We start from the raw sequence: 19,447 nt of genomic DNA, 5'->3' as shown, positions 1-19,447 counted from the left end.
AGCCTCGACTGTTTACCCTTGAAAGTTTTGTTTCTTTGCCAGGTTTCATGCAATTTTGCAAGGAGGCAGTTTGCTTTCACTCCTCAATATCACATGTAATGCATATTCTTAATGTCTGGCTGCTTTCTGAAACTAAATCATTTTGCCTTTTTCAGTTATAGGTCAGAAGTAAAAGCCAGACAGGATGTGAAACCTGACATCCGGCAACCTCCATTTACAGACTACAGGCAGTCCTCAACAGACTACCGACAGCCTCCACTGGATTACAGGCATCCTCCGGTGATGGATTACCAGCAGCCACCACCTCTCGACTACAGGCAGCCACCGTTGATAGATTACAGGCAGCATTCATCTGACACCAGGCAGTACCCCCTGTCAGAGTACAGGCAGCCCCAGGTACAAACTTACAGCAATCCTAAACAGAAAGTATGAGGGTTTGTAGGGAAAGGTCATGTATATTGGTAAAAAAAAAGATGATGTTAGAGAAGAAAAAGGCACCTTCATTGTTTTTACTCTTAGCTACTATTTTTCTGTAGAGGAAGTTATTTCAAAATCATTAATATTAATAAAGAACTATGTGAGCTCTGAAATAACACTATAACTGTATGACTATAATGTTAAATAAATGCTATTTCTAAGGTACTGGAGAGTTAAAATAAAAGTTCTAGAGATAAGTTGACTTTGCATTACCAAAGGAATTTTTTTATTCCTAGGAACATAATGCAGTCATTGAACAGTGGATGTGCTTAGGTCAGACTTCATTTTACAGCATTGCTGAAAATGAAGTCTTTATCTAAACTGGATAAATAAATAAATGTGAATCCTGACTGATAAAATTACATTTCTGTTAGTAATAGTCTGGCTGCGGAGAAACCAGCTCGTGCAAGTAGCTCCTTTGACATTGGGCGTAATTTTGCAAATTCAGGGAAACAGAACTTAGATGAAGAGTTATGTTACCTTGGACAAGATTCTGCTGCTGACGAATGCTTAATGACAGCTGTGAAAGTTTGAGGACTTAGCCCAAAGTTCAGACTTTCAGTAAAAAATCCTCCTTTCTCCTCACAGAAAGGCAGAAAAAATAGAGGTCTGAAAAATACTAAATAAGAGAATGTAAACTTCTGGACAGTATATCCTGGAACCACATATATGTGGCTTCTATGTCCATATTTTCAAAGCCAGACACATAAACTATATCAATGAAATATCCAAATTGTGGAGGAATAAAGAGAACCCTCTGAAAATTCTGTGCATTTCTGCATCTAAACAGCAAACCCCTATCCACATGGACATGCTCCTTAGCATCTAGAGATATGCTTAGGCTGCCTGTTTCTCAGCATTTCCAGTTTAATTTTCTAACCACTGGTCTACACCACCAAGCTTGCTCTTGTTTTCTCCAACTCCCATGGCTCTTGCAGTCTTGGCTGTGAACTGATCAGAAGCACCAGACCAAATTCCCACCCAGACCCCTCTATGGGGCTGGTAGTTTGGGTCCACCAAGTTAAAACTGGAATCTCAGTCTCTGCAGGACACAGAAAGGGTGAAACTCAAATCTCCTGCTTCCCACATCCTCCTCAAGGAACATGCTTTAACCGAAGTGGTGAGAGCTACTGTACTTTGTGACTCCATGCAGTCCAGCCTTCTGATCATGTTAAGCAGTGCTGGGAATTTAGGTGGTGTGTCTCCTAATGTTTAATTGTGATGATGCTTATACAGGAACTGCCTGCTACCTCACTGGCCAAATGACTAATTCTGTGTAAAAATAAACACTTATACTCAGGTGCCATGAAAGTATTGAGGCTGAATATGGAAAACATCTGGAGAACTTTTGGTGCCAGGTAACTGCTGTAAAGTGCCCTTTCAGGGTGGTTTAGACTTAAGCATTTTGTTTGCTAAAGTCTCTTTTCAGAAATAACCAAAGTCTGTCAGTGTAGAATTATACTTTGAGGGTTCCTTTGTTTATATCAATTGGATAATTGCACTTTTGAAGAGATGTATTTTAAAGTTTTCTTGAATGTGTACCCCAACATTCATATTATTGTCTTTCATTGCTTATTTGTCTCTGCAGGACTTTGATTATTTCACCGTTGATTTGGAGAAAGGAGCCAAAGGTTTTGGGTTTAGTATTCGAGGAGGAAGGGAGTACAAAATGGATTTGTATGTGTTGAGGTTAGCAGAAGATGGGCCAGCAATAAGAAATGGAAGGATGAGGGTAAGTGAAATGCATTGTAACAATTTTTTTTTTTCAATATTTACAGATGTGTTTGGTGATGCATTCAAGGAGAAAGCAATTATTTAATCTCTGGCCAAGTTTTAAAGGGCTGTTGTCAAATACCTTTTATATTGTAAAGTTATTCTGCAGAAGTTCAAGAAATTAGTTGAAACATATAGTAGGTCTGTGTAGTTTCTTTGCAGAATAAATGTATTGCTTTTTGTTGATAATAGTTTATACTGTGTTATACTTTTTTCTCTCTATTCTTTCACTCATATCTGAGCAACTTAAGAATCTCTGACATGAAGTTTGATTTTTCTTTGATAATAATATCAGCATAATTAACAGTTATGTCCCTAATTGAAAAGCAATAGCTATCTGACACTATGAAACCTAAGACTTGGTCTGTGTTATTTTATTAATTTAATGAAGTTGCCTTCATAGTGTTTGCTAAGTTTGCTTATTGATATTATTCAGTCTTGTTTGTTGAATCAGTTTTCACTATATGTCTTAGTCTGCATAGGTTACGGTGCATTTGGGTCCTGTATTGATAGAAATCAGAACACTATATCCAATAGTGTTATTGGACTATTTGACTAAATACTAAATCTGAAAGCATTCACATAAGAAATGTCATGATTAAAAAAAGTACACATTGTATGTAGGAACAATAACCTAATCAAAAATAGATGGGTTTAACCTGTCCAGTGGTGCTAATGAAGAGGTGTAAGCTCCTCAAGGGTTGCTGATACCTTGCAGAATAGTGAGTGTGCAAAAAGGAGAAGGAGAGAACAAAGGTTAAAAAGACTATCAAGAATCAACATTTTAAAACTGTGTATCTAATTAGTGCAGCCTTGTTGAACCAATATATAATTATAAAGATGGGCAGTGAAAATTGTGTTCTGTACGGTTTATTCTAATATCATATTTGCAAATGTCATGGTTGTAACACAGATTCTGTTTCACGATCCTAACAATCTCATCAACTTTGACTTCATGCTGAAAGTCATGACCACTGTCATCCATCTGAATTTACTGTCAGAGACTTCCTGTGTGTAACTAAGGAGTTTTAGAATGTTTCAAATCACTCTTAACTTCCCCACTTTTTTAGAATTATAGAATTCAGTTAGGCCTCATTTGTACCATGGAGTGAAAACCCCTGGACTGGGAGTTGGCATAAATGAGCAATGGTATAATCAGTCCCTGTGACAAGGAAGCTGAAGCACAAGCAGGCAGGCAGCAGGTAACTCAGAAATACTCCCACAATATTTGTTGTGTGAAATATAGGGAAATTCATGCTGCAGATAGAACTTTAACTTAGAAATATCTTCTCTGATGAGTCTTTTCATTCTTTCCTTTACTATGGTACTATGGAAAACTATAAGCAAGATGTACATTAGCACCCATAACATGATTAAAGATGGAAAAAATTTGTGGGTTTAATAAGCTTTGGGATAACATATTTGGAAACAAATGGCTAAGACTACAGAAAGGAAGAACGATGTCTTTGGAGAGGGTTCAAATAATAACCTGTATTAGGTAGAAAACCAACTTATTAAGATCCATTCATCATTTGAATTAAACAGTACCACAGAATAAAGTTAGAAAATCCATGCCATGAATAGCCTAAATATAAAAAGTATGTAGTGCAAATAGGTTTTCTTCAGTTTTGTTAGGAAAAGTCCTGTATCTTATAGTGAAAAATTTTAATAAATTTTCTATACTAAGTTATTAAAAAAAAAACATTCTTGATATGGCCACAATACGCAGCCAAGTGTTGTTCTGGCCAGATAGTTGTAACTGAGTTTTTCTTCCCCTTTAAAGCATTGCTCTCTGGAATCAGTTTTGCCCTCCAGCCTTGTCACTGCATCCTGTGTTGCATTCTCAGGTTTAACAGCCATTTTAACCTGACAGTCATAAATGGATTTAGAATTTGCGAGGCTTTTATCTCCGGTGACCTGTAACTGAGGGACAGCAGAAGCTCAAGTAACAGCTTCTTCAAAACAAAAATAGCAGAACAAACAAAAAAACAATCAATCATTGCTGAAAGGAATAGGGTATATTAGGAAGATGAGCAAAGGAAGCAGAGTTCTGTACCCATATCTCCTTTCCTAAGTTTATATCTGCAGTTAATAATGCATGTTTATTCCCATTTCTTGGCTGGGACCAGCAGCTTGCTTGCTGCAGTTCTGTATCTCCGTTTCAGATTCATCTCTATACCAAAATATGCAAAAATCTGTTCAGTGCTTCTTGCTTTGCATACTATTGTCTTTAAAGACCAGATTCACTGATCCTAGCCTTTCAGCGCTGGGGAGAGTTAACCATGCTTATGTGAAAGGCTCTAACAGGAGCATTTTCCAGCTAATAGTTCTTTTCATGATCTACTTATCTCCATTATTGTTTTGATTCCCTTTTCCTTCTCCTGGAACAGCATTTGATTTACCTGAAGCCTTAAAGAAAAACATGAAGCAGGTAACACAAGGTATAGATCATGCTTATAGAAAGAAACAATACACATAACTCTACCATTGTTTCCACTCACCCTGAAAAATTAAACCAGCTAAGCTGTTGAAGAATAAATCACATAATGAAACATGTTGCCTGTAAATCATTTAGATGTAATAAGTAAACATATTCCAGGAATAACATTTTGTTGTCAGTCTAGTTATAACCAGCAAAAGCCCTGATAAAGGCACATTCATATTGATATAAATCTCCCTTTTTACAGAAATAAATTAAGAATATAAAGTACTTTGGAATAATAGAGCTACATCTATACTAGTGGGTTTATAAATTTGGATAATTGAAGCAATGCTGCATCTAACTGAAGAAAGATCTAGATGGGCAAGTCCAAGTCTGCATGTTGTACCCCATCAGTGCAAAATCATAGGGCTGGGATTAGACAGGAATATATTCCACTTGGACATGTGTTAAAAAACCTAAAATACTATCAGCACATATTCAGAAGATTCTGAGGTCTAAATACATGTAAAAGTGTATGCATTACAGATGCAGAGTATAAATTTAAAGAAGTAAAAGCTAAGATTATAGGAAATCAGATGGCAATAAAGAACCAGTATAGAGCTATCTCTTGTAAAAGAGAGTAGATCCATTGCTGAGGAAGGTAAGTATGAAAGGAATATAATATACCTTAATAATAGGAGCAAGGATAAACTGAGCAAAAAGACAATGAAACAACACAAAGTGACACCAGAATTGGGGCATCCCTATGACACTCTCAGTTTGATCTTCAGGTTTTTGTGAGCTCCAGTGAAGCTAGGGAGCAGATGACAGAACAGACTCAAAGTGCAAGCACTGCAAGTGATGGTCTTCCTCTGTCCCTGCCTGAACTGTCTCGATTTTAAAAAATTTATAGAAGGGGGGAAAAGGTTTAACGAATTTTGTTGTTATATCATCATTTCCGACAAGAAGTCCTGGTCTTCCTTCCCACTGGGAATGGACTCTAGGCACTTTGTGGTTTTATTGGACACAAATCCACTGAGAAGCACTCCATTTTAGGATTACAAGATCTAAAATAGCCTTTAATTGCCCTTCATGACTGATGGAGCTTTCTACTTTGATTTTCTGTGGAATTGTTTTGAGAGCCAGAAAGGTGGAAGTGTAGTGAGTTGGTGTTATACAGACTTAGTCAGTCTCACCAGCATATTGCTTTTCTACTCAAGGATCTCTTTCTGCCAGCCTGTATAGACACTGGATTAAAAACAGTATTACAACTTTCACTGTTATTAGTTGTGGCATTTTCACATTCACTGAGACTTCTATTTGGGCTCATAAACTCTCCTTAAGAAAGCCCAAGCAAACATCCTAGTTTAACTTGGATTCATCTGTCACTAGGTATGGGAAAGAAATGGCCATCAAAGGACCTGAAAATTACAGGAAAATGTGTTTCTTCACATGAATCCTCTGCCTGCATGGCTGATAAACTATTCTCAACCAGTGTTGGAGAGCCACAACCATAATTGTGTAACTTCACATAGAACCATATGCAAGGTCAAATACCACAATTAGCTTCAGCAGAATTTTACTGCAATTCATGGATATGGAGATTGTTTGTTGAAGACCTCCGTAGGGGGAACTTCATTACTACACTGGAAGTAAATACAAATCCCTCTTAATTCTGGCAGCAGAGCAGAGAACAAGCTACAATGGTGAACTCTGAAAAGCCTACCACAGCAAAGGCTTGCAACCCCTGAAACATGTGACTCAAGAAAATAATTTAACAAAGAGCAAGATATCTTACAAATTAGGAGTAACGAAGGAAAGTTTCATTAGATCTAAGGAAAAGACCTCAAAAGAAAACATGGCTATTCAAAACTTTAAATGACAGATAGTCTTACAGAGCTCCAAGTTCTAAAAATGAATCTCCATCCTCCTTTCTTCTTCACAATGAAGGAGTACCAGAAATACAAGACTGTCCACACCATTGCAAAAAAAAGGCTGAATAGGACCACGTCTGTGCTCTGTAAGACAAGAATGTATTAAAAGAATCATGAGAAAAATTTGGTGAATTATTCCTTGCCTTTGATATCCCAAACTGGTGGAGGTTTGAGCACATCAGGACTCCTTTTCTCAGCTGTTCCTAACATCAGGGAAAAAATACAAAACTAGTTGGTGGTGGCAGCATTGAAAAATAAGCTGCAAGCCCTAGTTTCAGAGTAGGGTGAGAATATGGCACACACACTATCAGTGACTGAGTTGAATCAGTCCCCAGAGATGAGGGACATAACACAGCCAATGCAGAGTACAGTCCCCACAGCCTTTGAAGATTCAAGCATCTCTGGCAGCAATTTTACAGGTCTATTTAGATAAGGCTCGTGGTAACTCATGTTTTATTCTTGTCTCACTTTGAGGACAATGATCAGCAGAGCTCTGCTGCAGATCTCTATCCCTTCCTTTCTTAGAGACAGGGAACAACTGGCTACACTCAGAAGAATTGTAGAGGATGGTCATAGTGTTGGCTAGACATGTGAGATATTATCAGCAGATCTCTTATTGCCTTGAATGGTATCTCCTGCAGCCAGCATGTTTATTGAAGCCAGCATCAAACAAAGAGCCTGTGGCTGACGACTGCAGAGATACAGAGTATCTTGCACAAATGGGTTTAGTGAATGCAAAATTCATGAAGAATGAGAGAGGAATGTGCTTTCTTATACACAGTGTGCATCTGTGTCATTTTATCACTTTGTGAGTTACATATTTTTTCACATCTTCCACAAAAGTTATACTTCTCATCGCTGACATTTCTAGTGTCATTGTCTTGTCAACTCATTTTTCTTAGTTCACATACACTAGTTAGCCCTATCTCTAGCTTCTTCATATCTCCTCATACTACATTATTTTTCTCATTCTTTTGTAGATGTTTCTTATGTGTTTGCAGAACAGACATCTGCAATACAGGCACTGCAGAATTTTATATCTTTCAAACTTCGTAGCCTTCCTCTGACTTTTCAATCCTTTTTCCCTGTTTGTCACTTTTCCTACAGTCTGTTCCCTTCTCTTTGTTTCAGTTGTACACAGCCAAAGGTCAAAATCATGCACAAGGGACAGAAAGCTTCTACAGTGTGAATTCTGAGCTTCTGTGCTGTTGCATAGAAATCTCTGTGACTTTGCTTGCTCTGTTCCAGCTTGCTGAGTGAGCAGCACAGTGACACTCATGACAGTAACCAACTGGGGCTGTGGACAGGTTCACAGCATTCAGCAGTTTGGTATTTCGTCATTACCCATGATGAGAGAGTTCACATTAACCTTATTTGTGGTTATTTAGAAAAACTAAGCCACATACACCAAGTTATTCCTAGCAAAACAGAACAATTCGGTATTCAAAAGCCAAGGGTCAAAAAAGACAGACAGACAATAGGGCATCTGTCTCTTTTTTGGACAGAAACTAAAGTTTGAAATCATGGAAGGCATAAACATTACATTTGAAACTGCTGTCAAAACCCATGAATGAGCATTCAACAATATTCAAACCTGACATTTACCTCTTTATAAATGTCCTCAATACAAGGTCAGGCAACTCCTGGTTTTTTTTCTTCTGACAACATGACTTGTGCATTTGTGTTTGCAATAAGGGGGACAGAATGCCTGTGAAACTCATAACCTGATACTAAAGCCCTCCCTTGAGCCACAGGAGACAAGAGTCCAGGCTTCTAAACAGTAGAGCTATTGCTAACTGTGTCTCCCAGAAGAAATTAATTAGGATCAAGATTAACTCTTCAGGCTTCTCAAAGGAATAGGCAATGTGTAGGCAGCTATCTGGGCTCTGTAAATGCTGTATAACACGGGTTTAACAAGGGACTGTAAACCTATCACCCTGGAGCAGGACACTCCCAAATGTCTCAAGCCAGGCACCCCAAAAGCACTTGAGCTATTCACAAGTGGTGGGTTCAGTGGATAGATAGGCAGAGCTGAAAAGTCAGCAAAGTTTAGAGCAGCTTTAGTTAATTTTGCCCCTACAGTATTTGGAAAAGCTTTTATACCATACAGAGCAGAAGTCTTTTTCCTTTGTGTTCATTGTGATTTTTTCCCATCTCAGCTTTCTTGATTGCTTGTTGTTGCACACATTTAGCTTGCTGTTTATCTAGTCACTATATCACTGTATCTGCTTTTAGCAGACCTTGATTTCTAGGTTTTTAAAAGATCAAAGTCATCTGTTTCCACCAATTAAGGAATCATTCCTTGTGTGAAGCTCGAACAAAATACAACTTACACACACACTTCTTTTAAATCCGCATCATTATGTGTAAAGTATCATCATTCTTTTTAAAATGTATTTTTAGTAACTGTTGTTTTGCATCTCTGAAAAGACAAAATCCAAGCAGAAATAGCTGGGCTGCCACATATATTGTTGTACAAGTTTCCCATTCCATGTCCAAATTTTGTACCAGAAATCACACACAGTTGCTGTAGCTTCACACACAGATATCTACTCCTATTCTTTGCGATTCCACTCTCCACACATTACTGCTATATTTCATCAGTCCCTCCAGAACAGAGTCTTTGCAAGTTTATTTCAGCTTTTTGTAGTCCTATTGCCAAAGGAAAGGCATAAATATAAAAAAGCACTGACCATCAACAGGACTGATTGTTTCCTATCAGAGGCAGTACATGGAAGTCTTTAAGAGCCATGCATACCTCACATTTTGCAGTAGGTCCTCACTGGTATAGAGCTTCACCTACATTTCTTGTTAATGAAGAGTGGAGCATCTGTTTAGGATGCTCCATCATTGATTAGCCCCAGATTGAAGGGTCATTTCCTACAGTCTGCAGTGGGATACACCTGAGGTTGCAGTCAGTAACTACAGCAAGCAAGAAGCAACTCAGCTCAGCTTGACGTTGATAAAAGCAAAAAGTAGTAAAACTAGGAGGCAAGTGGCTGCCATAGAGTAGAAATAACAGATGACAGACACAGACATTTCTTTATCCAATCAAGAAACCTGCAGCAAGGAAATGGGAAGAAGGCAAGAATGGTATGATCAGTCATGACCTTCTTACAAGCATTTGGGGCAATCGCTGTATCCAAAAATGAACCAAGGATTGACCAGCATAATCTTTAATTTTTGCCATGGCAAATTTTGGACACTTATTTGTATCAGAAAGAAAGCTGAAGACTTTGAGTTATACTGCTGAAGCACTCATGCAAATCTCTAGGTCTTAAAAGCCAGTGAAGTCCCACATTCAGAATATTGGAGAAAAGTAGATATTGCTGTTGGAAAGCTGCTTGCAAGTTTACTCCAGTCCCAGCAAATATAAAGATGGAAGGAGCAATGGTCATAAGAGGTCTTCTCCAGGTTGTGTACTGGGAGCATTAGAGAGGCAGCTGCTGAATGCTTGACATGAGTGAAAGCTGTCAGAAACCCCACTGAAAAGTCAATAATATTTAGATATAAAATATTGAGATTATGCTCACATATATGGGATAGAAGTATACTCCAGGAGCATGCAGTGCTCCACCAGCCTCTGTCTGGCTAGTCTCATGCACACATCTGAAAGACAAATGCCTACAAAGTAATTCATTTCAGGTAAGTAGCCAATCTTCCCTACATAAGTATCACTTACTCTTAAAACCTATGGCATACCTGGCTTACTTTACGCAGTAATATAAATCTTACCTTCATAGTAAGCGTTCAGTGAATGTCAACACTGCCATTACAATGGAGCACAACGACAAAGATATTCTTAGTCCCATCCATTTATTCTGTGATTTGTGACCCATCTGAACAGTATAGGAAGATGTTGGCTATGCTTTCTCACCAAATTGCATGTCCCTTTGGGATAATCTCATTCACACACCAATTCCCTACTACATGCATCACTGTCCAACCTCACTCATAGTGAGACTAGGTGTGATTGATGTGAACTCTGGCAATCTAACTGGAATGCTAGAGCACATGAACTGTATGACAGCCTGTGGCAAGAGGAGCTCAGTACTGCGTTAGTGTAATTGGCAGAACTCAAGGAAGAGTATATTGGCTTAGACGTATATCAGATATGAAGCTGATCAACATTCTTGTGTCTGCACAACAAAGAAATGCAAACTGAGGTCCTTAGGGATCCTGAATGTATTTTGACAGTATAAAAGCTTAATAAATCAAGAGTAAATTTACTGTAGGTGAACTATTTATTCATCATTTCCCCAAAAAAGCCTGTGCGTGATTTTTAGAATTTGTTTGCAGAAAAGTAAGGAGAAAAAACATTCCTCTCACACATATAATTAACATCATTCTTGCAAGGATGTACTCAATTTGACACTGTCAAAACATCCCTGTGTCTCTACACTTAATAGCAAAATCCTTCAAGCCAGCTGTGAAAAAGAGTGGGTTAATAATCTTGCAAAAAATGGTTAAGTGTGAAATATTAAGACGAAAATACTTCGTGGGCAGGCAGGCACTGTATTTAAATCTGTATTTTATAGAAGATTTATAAAGCTTTTCAGGTCTAAAAAATTAATTAACCCTAACTTAAAAAAAATAGGACTTACGAGTTTTAGAAAAAAAAAAATGAACACACCAAATGATGCTGTTCTGATAACTGACACCAACAACAGGAATGACAGATGCAGCCTCTCTTCTGTGTGTTTGGTAAAGGCCAAACCGATAGGACAAGTAGAAACTTGGGGAGATCACCTATGCAGTAAAAGGATACTGATATTAGACCCATTCTTATGGCTGACCCAGCCTGCTATCCTCACTTCAGAAATGACAAGTAGAGGATGCTTAGGAAAGGAATGTAGGACAAGTATGAAATGGGTATAACAATATCCAAGCCACTGGCAGTCAGCAGTTTACAGATTTTTTAATGCTAGAATGTTCAAAGTTAGTATCTAGAACTATTTTTAACCATTTATTTGAATTTGCTCCTGCTTTTAACATTCCTGATGTACTAAAGTTAAATGCTTATATTGTTTTAAAAAAAATGTTCCTTCGTTTGCAGCTGCAGCATAATAATCTTATGATTGCTTCCTCATTCTCCTTATTCCTTGTTCTACTGATTTTTATCATATCCATTTTATTCCTACTGAAGTTTGCCAGTCTATTTCATCTTGCCTCATAAGGGAGTTGTTCTTTACCCCAACCAGTATCCCTGGTCTCCTCCAAGCCATTTTCAATCTATTGCATTCATTTGAAGGTGGAACCACCAAAGCAATTTCAGTTTTCAAGATACTTGTGCTCCTAAATGACATAATGATGGCGCTTTTTTTTTATTGTCTATTCTTTCCCTAATAGTTAATATTCTGTTTGCTTTTTTGACTGGACTAACATTTTCAGCGAGCAAACTACAAGTACTATGAGATCTGTCTCTTCAGGGGTGATGGTTAATTTAGAGTGATTGTGTATGCAGTTTTCCACATGTACTGTACTTAACATTTAGCAGCACCGAATTTCACCTGCTGCTTTAACATGCAGTATTATGCTATTTTGTTACAACTTTTAAGTTTAGATTTGGCACTCCTGCATGGCATTGTGTTGCCTGCAAATCTTAACACCCCAATCTTCAACCTCTTCATCATGACATATACAAATATGCTGAACAGAATAATCACTATAGGAAGGTCTTCTGATTGTGAAAATTGACCACTTATTTAAAGCGTTTTGTTTTCATAGAATTTAATCTCTTCCTTAGAAGACCCTTTTCATTCTCATCTCACAGCAGAGCCTTTCCTGAAAGCTTTGCTGTTAAAAGCTTTCTGAAAGTGTCAGTATACTAACCAGAACACATTTATCTATATAGTCACTGAGAGTTCCAGTGACCTGCAACAGATCTGTGAGGAATGGCTTCACTCTGCAATAGCCACACTGACCCCTACCCACTATATCATCATTATCCATGTGCCAACTAACCCTCACCATCCTTATTGCTTCCTTCCGCCTGCCCAATTGAACATGAGACTTGCTTGGTTACTTTCCAGGACCATTCTTAAAGAATGGTGTTACACTTGCCACTTCCCATTCCTCTGCTATTCAGCAATTTACTGATTTAGGCAGTAGATTACACCCTGTAGCTACTAGTTCAGCAGCTTCATATCCAAATTCCTTTAGAGGATGAAATCCATCTACTTCTGGTGGTTTCTTACTTTTTATTTCATCAGTTTGTTATAAAATCTTTGCGCTGACCTAGCCATTGGAATTCATTCTTCAGATTAATGCCTGTGGTGAGCAGAATCTCTGCAGTTGCCCTGTCCTCTTGTTTAGCAAGCATTGAGGCAAAGAATTAATCTATTTTTGTAGTCTTTTCTACCTTGTGCCCAAACTATCTTTTGGGATCTCGGTTCTATGACAGGCTCTGCACCTCTGGTGTGTTTGAAAGTATATTCTTACGTTTTACATTTTAGCATCTTTCCTCCTCAAATCTTCTCATGGTTTTATGTTTAAAAACATGAAAGTGAGACTTTATGTTCTTTCAGTTTTGTTGTTTGGATGCAACTTTGAATGAAGCAGTCTCCATACCCAGGCTTTTATGTAGGATCTGTAAAATCAGCTTGTCAAATCTTGAACATGCCTTGCTTTTGCCTAATAGGAACTGCCTGAGACCATCAAGAAGACAGCAGAAAATTTTCTTCTTCCTTCTTAACAGCCTTTACTGCTTCCCATCCATGACTGTAGTGGTGTAGCACATGCTATTAATATTGCATTATGCTACAGAGTCATCTTAGCTCTATATATATATTAAAAAAAGGTGTAACTCAAATAATGAATTTTCTTTTTGACACCTTTCATTCACATGTACATGGATTATTTTGCAGCAATGCTGCAGAATGCATCAACTGTAGCATCAGAAGTTCACTTTGTTGTCTTGTTAGCCACCCACCACTGCAAACTCAATTTCTCTCTCCTGCAGTCCCCATTCCCTGCAGGTGCTCAGTCATGCACTTCTTCCACTTTCTAAGCTCTTTCTGTAATAGCACTTCTAATGTTTCTGCCTCTCACCAGAAAAGGTAAAAAAGTCAAAAGAAAAACCAGCTAGAGCACCTGCTGAGGTGTGAGAGCCACTTCTTGCTCTGCACCAGCTCAGCTCATGTCCTGTGGCCCTTCTCTTCCCAGCAATGTGCCCTTCCGTTTTGAGCATAATGCAATAGAGAATCTCTGTGAGAGCAAAGGGCCCAGTTATTTCCAGGGGTAAGAAACTACAGCTGCTTAAACAGCTGGTTGGCCACAGAAAAACAGTTTGTGACTAAACTTTCATGGGTGATTGCATCAAAAGTGGCATGGGACATGTCAGTGTAATTCCTCCAAAGAGAAATGCCATGTCTGTTTACTGAGACACCCAAGCTCCAGTATAAAAATCACCAGAGGGAGTCTAAGACAAGAAATACCCCATGGCTTTCATCAGACTACTTATTACAGCTGGGATTTCCAGGCAGTACAAATTCTCTGCTGTGAGGAAATTTGCAGAGCAGATATCCAGCCTGTTCCTAAATCCAGGCAACAATATTAGGGCTTGATGGTACTTGGAAATTCACCAACGTACATGTTCTGGAGTTGCTATTCAGTCTCCAAGTACAGACAATCTCTCAGCCTTTTGGACTCATTAAAATTACAACAGCAACAAACGATATGCAAAAAATGTTTCTGTTATAGAAATAGAATGCCCATATAAAAGGAATTAAGTGTAATTAGTCTCTTTCCTGAGGTTTAATTATAAAATGCATTAATAAAATGACAGATAGCAATGCCCTTTGCACAAATCATTTGAGGCTGCTTTTATCATTAGATTTCCTTATCTAACATAGAATGAAAATGTGCGTATACAATTAATTCCAGTTTGTGCAACCAGGAGCTATACACCTGCTTAGAGACTGCTCCTTACACACTGAGGGAGGCAAACATACCCAAGGCTATCATCAGTAGTTGAAAAGTACATTTGAGCAAGGAAAAAGCTCTTTGCTACATTAAAACTATATGTATTTCCTTCTGTTTTAGCCTGCTTCTGAAATTCTGTTTGTATGTATGGCTGGCTTTTTTTAACAAGACAGGTAATAATTACTGTAATATATGGCCAGAACAAAGACTCCGCAGATAAACTCAAAGTACTAGAGGCACTTTACTCTAATGATTTGGAGAAGCTTTACAGTTTTCTTTCTAATTAACCTATCAATAGTGATGTCACTTAAACATTCCAGAGGAATATTATCTTCTCATTATTGCCAGAAAACATGCTGCCCAATTTTATAGCTCAGTTGTTCTTACGCATGGATGGAGCGTCTCGATTAAATTGAACTGAAACAGATTTTTTTAAGAGACATTTCCCATGCACACAAACTGCTTTCATAATTAAATTTAAATAATTAATATTCAAATTTTAAAACATTAAGGCAGGGGGGGATTCCATATTTACTTTGTGTTTATATATTGTAAGAATATAATAGAAGAGCATTCTCCTTATCAAATGCCATCAGGTCAGGAGGAGAACCACTGAGTTTACAAAGGCATTTAAGCCTAACAGCATGGAAATTCAGTCAGGGCCGTGTTCTGTAGGAAGAAAGAAACACAATGCAGATTCAATGTGTGTAAAATTGCCAGATTCATAGCTGCAAAGAACGTGTGTCTGCAGAACAAATACAGCTCAGGCAGCAGCCGTGCAAGCTTCCCAGGCTGATTTGCCAACGCGCTTCATCCTTAAACTGGTGAGAATGTCTGAAGGGTGCGGAGCTTCATCACTGTGGGTTTGTAGTCTTTGCTGAAGACTGCCAGGAAGGTTACAAATCAGAGCTGATGCCAGTTGCGGGGGTGTCCCGTGCAGTGCCTGCCTGTTGGGAGTGGGAAGAGGTCCATCCATTTGTTTCGCATGACTGGCTACCAAGCAGCTGCCAGCTTTGCAAAGGGACACATTCATTGCAGCTCCACGCACAAATCCCATGTAACAACACCTTCAAATTAAAGTTTATGCCAAAGAGCTGAAGGCGGTCTGTGGCTTCTTGAGATTAAAATACAGGGTTTCAAGGGCTGCATTCTCAAACATTTTCCCTGCTATTTGTAGATGTAAAACTTGGTGATTAGGATGCATGAGTACTCTCTGGCTGTTGTGAAACAACTGCACCTGAATGGCATGGGAGCTGAAGGCAGTATTTTTGGGATGGCTAACTCTCCAGAGCTAGGGAACTGTTTTTTCTGTTAGTTTCTTGACAAAAGTGAAATCCATGATGTGTGACATGACAGAGGACCTAAATGCCATACAAAACAATAATGTTGCTACATTGAGCTTTATCTTTTAAAATATTTTAGTGTTTCATCTACAAAGGTTTATATCTCCACAGAAGGCAGCTTGCTGAAATGCCTCTTAAAAACAATGCTCTGATACTCTAGTGTGTCACTTTGCATGAAAGGAGCTAATGCCACAGGGTCATACTAATAAAAGATTTAGACATTCAAAGCTTGATGCTGCAACACCTGTTAGGTGGCTGATGTCCCACTAAATGCAGAGGGAAGATTAAATGTGTCAGAATTACTGTCAAGCAGTCTGCAAGGAAAGTATAAAAGATAGCAAGAAAAAGTAACATTAATATATTAAAAGAAAAATGAAGGACAGGAAAAGGTCTATTGTTTGCTGAGAATGTGAAGAGAGCTGAAATATTCAGTGCTTTCTTTGTATCACTCTTCAGTGAGATGTTCAGAAGGACCATAAACTTACATCAGCTTCAAAGAGAAATTAATATAAATCAGAATAGGGAGAGAACTGCTTAAAAAAGAGTGCTGGATGTGCTGATGTTCGTGTATGCTCAATGACTAAGAGAGGGTAATTTCTAGGCTATTAGTAATTATGTCCAAGAATTCATGGAGGAAAAAAAGTTAGCAGCAGACTGGATAAAGGAAAACATGTTCCGTATTTTTTAAACCAAATAATAAAGAAAAGTTCCTTGAACTTCCATTCTCTAATAATCTGCGACAAGTTATCAAAAGAGTTGGGAAAGTCCAGCAACACGTAAATTGTGGAAAGCAAATCCTGCCAGACCAGCCTAATTTAATTTCTTATTTCTGATTTTCATGTTTATTTCTTCATGGTAAAAGGGGAAGAGGAATGTACAGGAAAGAAGGGGGAAGTAGATTCTGGGTGAAATCACTGTAACTGAAAATAATCCCTCTCAAAGGCTGCTCTGAATGGTTTGCTCCTGATTAGTAATTACAAATGTGAAATTACAAGTATACTTCTGAGGGGCCTAGGATGAGATCAACTCAATTCAATAATTTCATTAGCAATTGGAGACCTACTGATAGATAGTAAAATAAAATTTGCTGATGCCAGGACATCACTGTTTAGTTGGTTTAGAAGGACTTACTTAGATTTCAAAATTAAAATTTCATGCTAAAGCAGTCAGAATCACTCACTTTAAGGCAGAGAATTCAGATGCACAACGTGAAATGGGGGATAACTGACTAGCCAATACAGCTGGGGATAAGCCCAGAATCCAAACTAACTGTGAGTTGCAAATCTGATGTGTTACAAAAAGACAAAGGTTTCATTCTGGGAACGCTACTAATAAGTTTCTCCCATGTGGAAGGAATGTTGTATTTCTGATCTGTTCAGCCTACCCCCCACCTTAGCAATACCTCCAGTTTGGAGACCGTGGATAGGCTTGAAAGGATCCAGAGAGAAGTATGCAGAAATGTCAGTGGTATAAAACTGCAGGAATCTACTTTTGATCCTGAAAAAAAGAGTAATAGGGATCCCGTATAATAGGCACTATATTCTTTTCAGACCTGTTTCTATGCTAACCATTACTTCTAGCCTCACCTTGGTTCATCTTCCAGATGTGGTTATACCTACGCTCTTCTTAAACAATCACTGTATTTAAAAAAAGCCAGAAATAGCCCCACAGTAACTGAAAATCTATTCCACAATCGAAAAGGCAAGAGCATAAGCAAATTTGAATGCCTGGACAGAGAAAAAAGCATGCAGTATGGTATCCTCTCATATAAAAGAAGCTACATCTTTAAAGAGAAGGAAGGAGAGGTTATAAATGTTTAAATGCAGAAAAAAAAAGAATAGGAATTTGTACTTTACTAGACACATGGGAAACCACTCCTCAGTCAAGGTTTTCTCTTTGTATGAATTCCCCAGATGTGAGTGTAAAGACTAATGAAAGGTTTTCTCAGGCTAACATTTCCTTTCCTTGTTTTTCTTATCTAATCAGAGCTGGGTTTGTGCTGCAAATGCAGTATAATTCAGTCATACATCAGTCAGCCACAAGACACAAATGCATGGAACACAATTAACCCACTGCTCTTGCAACTGTTCATTTTATCTGTGGTCTCACACTTTCTGTTGTAAATTTCAGAGCACCTAATTTTTGTAAAGCTCCTCTTCTCTCCTTCAGGCACATAAGCAAGATAATGGCCTTTCTTAAGCTTTCCCAGGTTATTTGCACGTACGATTTTATAATAAAAGGAAGTATCAAATCAGCTACGTGCTGCCCACAGAGAGAAAAAAAGTATTTTAATCCACTGAAATACAGAAAAGGTTGCATTAATACAAGAGAGTTCTTCCATATTGACCAATGAGAACAGAGGAAATGCAAACAGCAAGGGAAAAATGTGACATTAACTTAACCTTTTTACATATTAAACTGTATTATAATCTCTGTCTTTCTGCTCCAGTGTGCAGAGGATTTTATTTGAAGGACTGTATGTGCCCTGCACAGCTTTTGTCAGTACTTGTTTTAAAGGCCATTTATCAAGAAGTGTTAAAAAAAACTCCTTTATTTGATCTAATCTGTCACTTTCTCTCAGAACATGCTAACAAGATCGTTTTAAATACCTTCTGCAAAGGTAGACAGCTCTTTTTTGTGTCACATTACCTTGATAGTCCATGGTTTGTTTTCATAGGATTTCTAACAGGGTTTAATTGTTACATGACATTTAGAAACATGTTTTTGCAAACAGGTTGAATTTTGTCTGCATTTGGATTGACTGGTATCCTTGTGGGGATGCTACATATCTATCTTCTGTCTGCGTTACACAAGGCATGAGGGACATTTTCCATTTTTGCTCTGTGTGCACTAGCTACAATCCTAGTGGCCACTCCAAAACTCAAGGTGATGCAGACAGCCTCACATGGCCAAACCTGGGGGTCTGGAGGCCATCAGAAGTATCTAAAAATGCTTATTATGTGTTACAACCAAATACATTCTTTCTAACAGCGAAAATCCTCTAAGGAAGAAATTCACACTGCAAAAATAAGCCCTTTTTGCACAAAATAATCCTGATGGTTTTCCCCCACTTCTCAGTCTACAGCGTTTACAAAGTGTGATACCTAGGCTGAAAGGTTTTATTCGGATCAATGGCTTTTTAGTTTAAGTAAAGTACTGGCACAGATTGTGTACAGGATGCTGGTGGAGTTCTTAAAATAAGCTGCAACTCCTATTGAGAAGGTATGAGTTCCTATTGAGAAATGCTACCCTAGTGCTTTTAGTAGCATTCTTTCTGTCTCCGAACAAAAGCAGGGACTAGATAACTTCTTGACATCCCCTCCAGTTTTCTTTAAAGCTAGGACTCTTGTTGACATTCCATATTATGCACACTTATTTGGTAAATACTATATTTCATACATGGGAAGGAAGGAAAGCCTCTGAAGGATTACAATTTTAGTTGACAGAAACACAATAGTAGCAAAGAAAACATACAAAACAGAAAACATTTCAATGTCCAAGGCCAGCTACGAGCTGGTTTTGTCAAGATGGGCTTGTAAGAGGAAAAGGAAGTGCCCATCATCTTGAAATCTGCT

General features: G+C 38.2%; 1 protein-coding gene across 2 annotated transcripts in view; it reads left to right on the top strand.

Moving 5' to 3' along the window:
- The window catches only part of MAGI2 (membrane associated guanylate kinase, WW and PDZ domain containing 2), a 724,927-nt gene that overhangs the window by 680,137 nt on the left and 25,343 nt on the right, over positions 1-19,447 (top strand). For both annotated transcript variants that reach the window (XM_034063203.1, XM_034063202.1), the window contains 2 exons: positions 156-396; positions 2,066-2,209. In XM_034063203.1, the coding sequence (XP_033919094.1) occupies positions 156-396; positions 2,066-2,209 (385 nt within the window). The remainder of the gene's footprint in view (positions 1-155; positions 397-2,065; positions 2,210-19,447) is intronic.

Source organism: Melopsittacus undulatus, chromosome 5 (genome assembly GCF_012275295.1).
Source record: "Melopsittacus undulatus isolate bMelUnd1 chromosome 5, bMelUnd1.mat.Z, whole genome shotgun sequence".
Lineage (NCBI taxonomy): Eukaryota > Metazoa > Chordata > Aves > Psittaciformes > Psittaculidae > Melopsittacus > Melopsittacus undulatus.
Note: the sequence above shows the minus strand (reverse complement) of the source record. Positions and strands in the feature narration are given on the sequence as shown.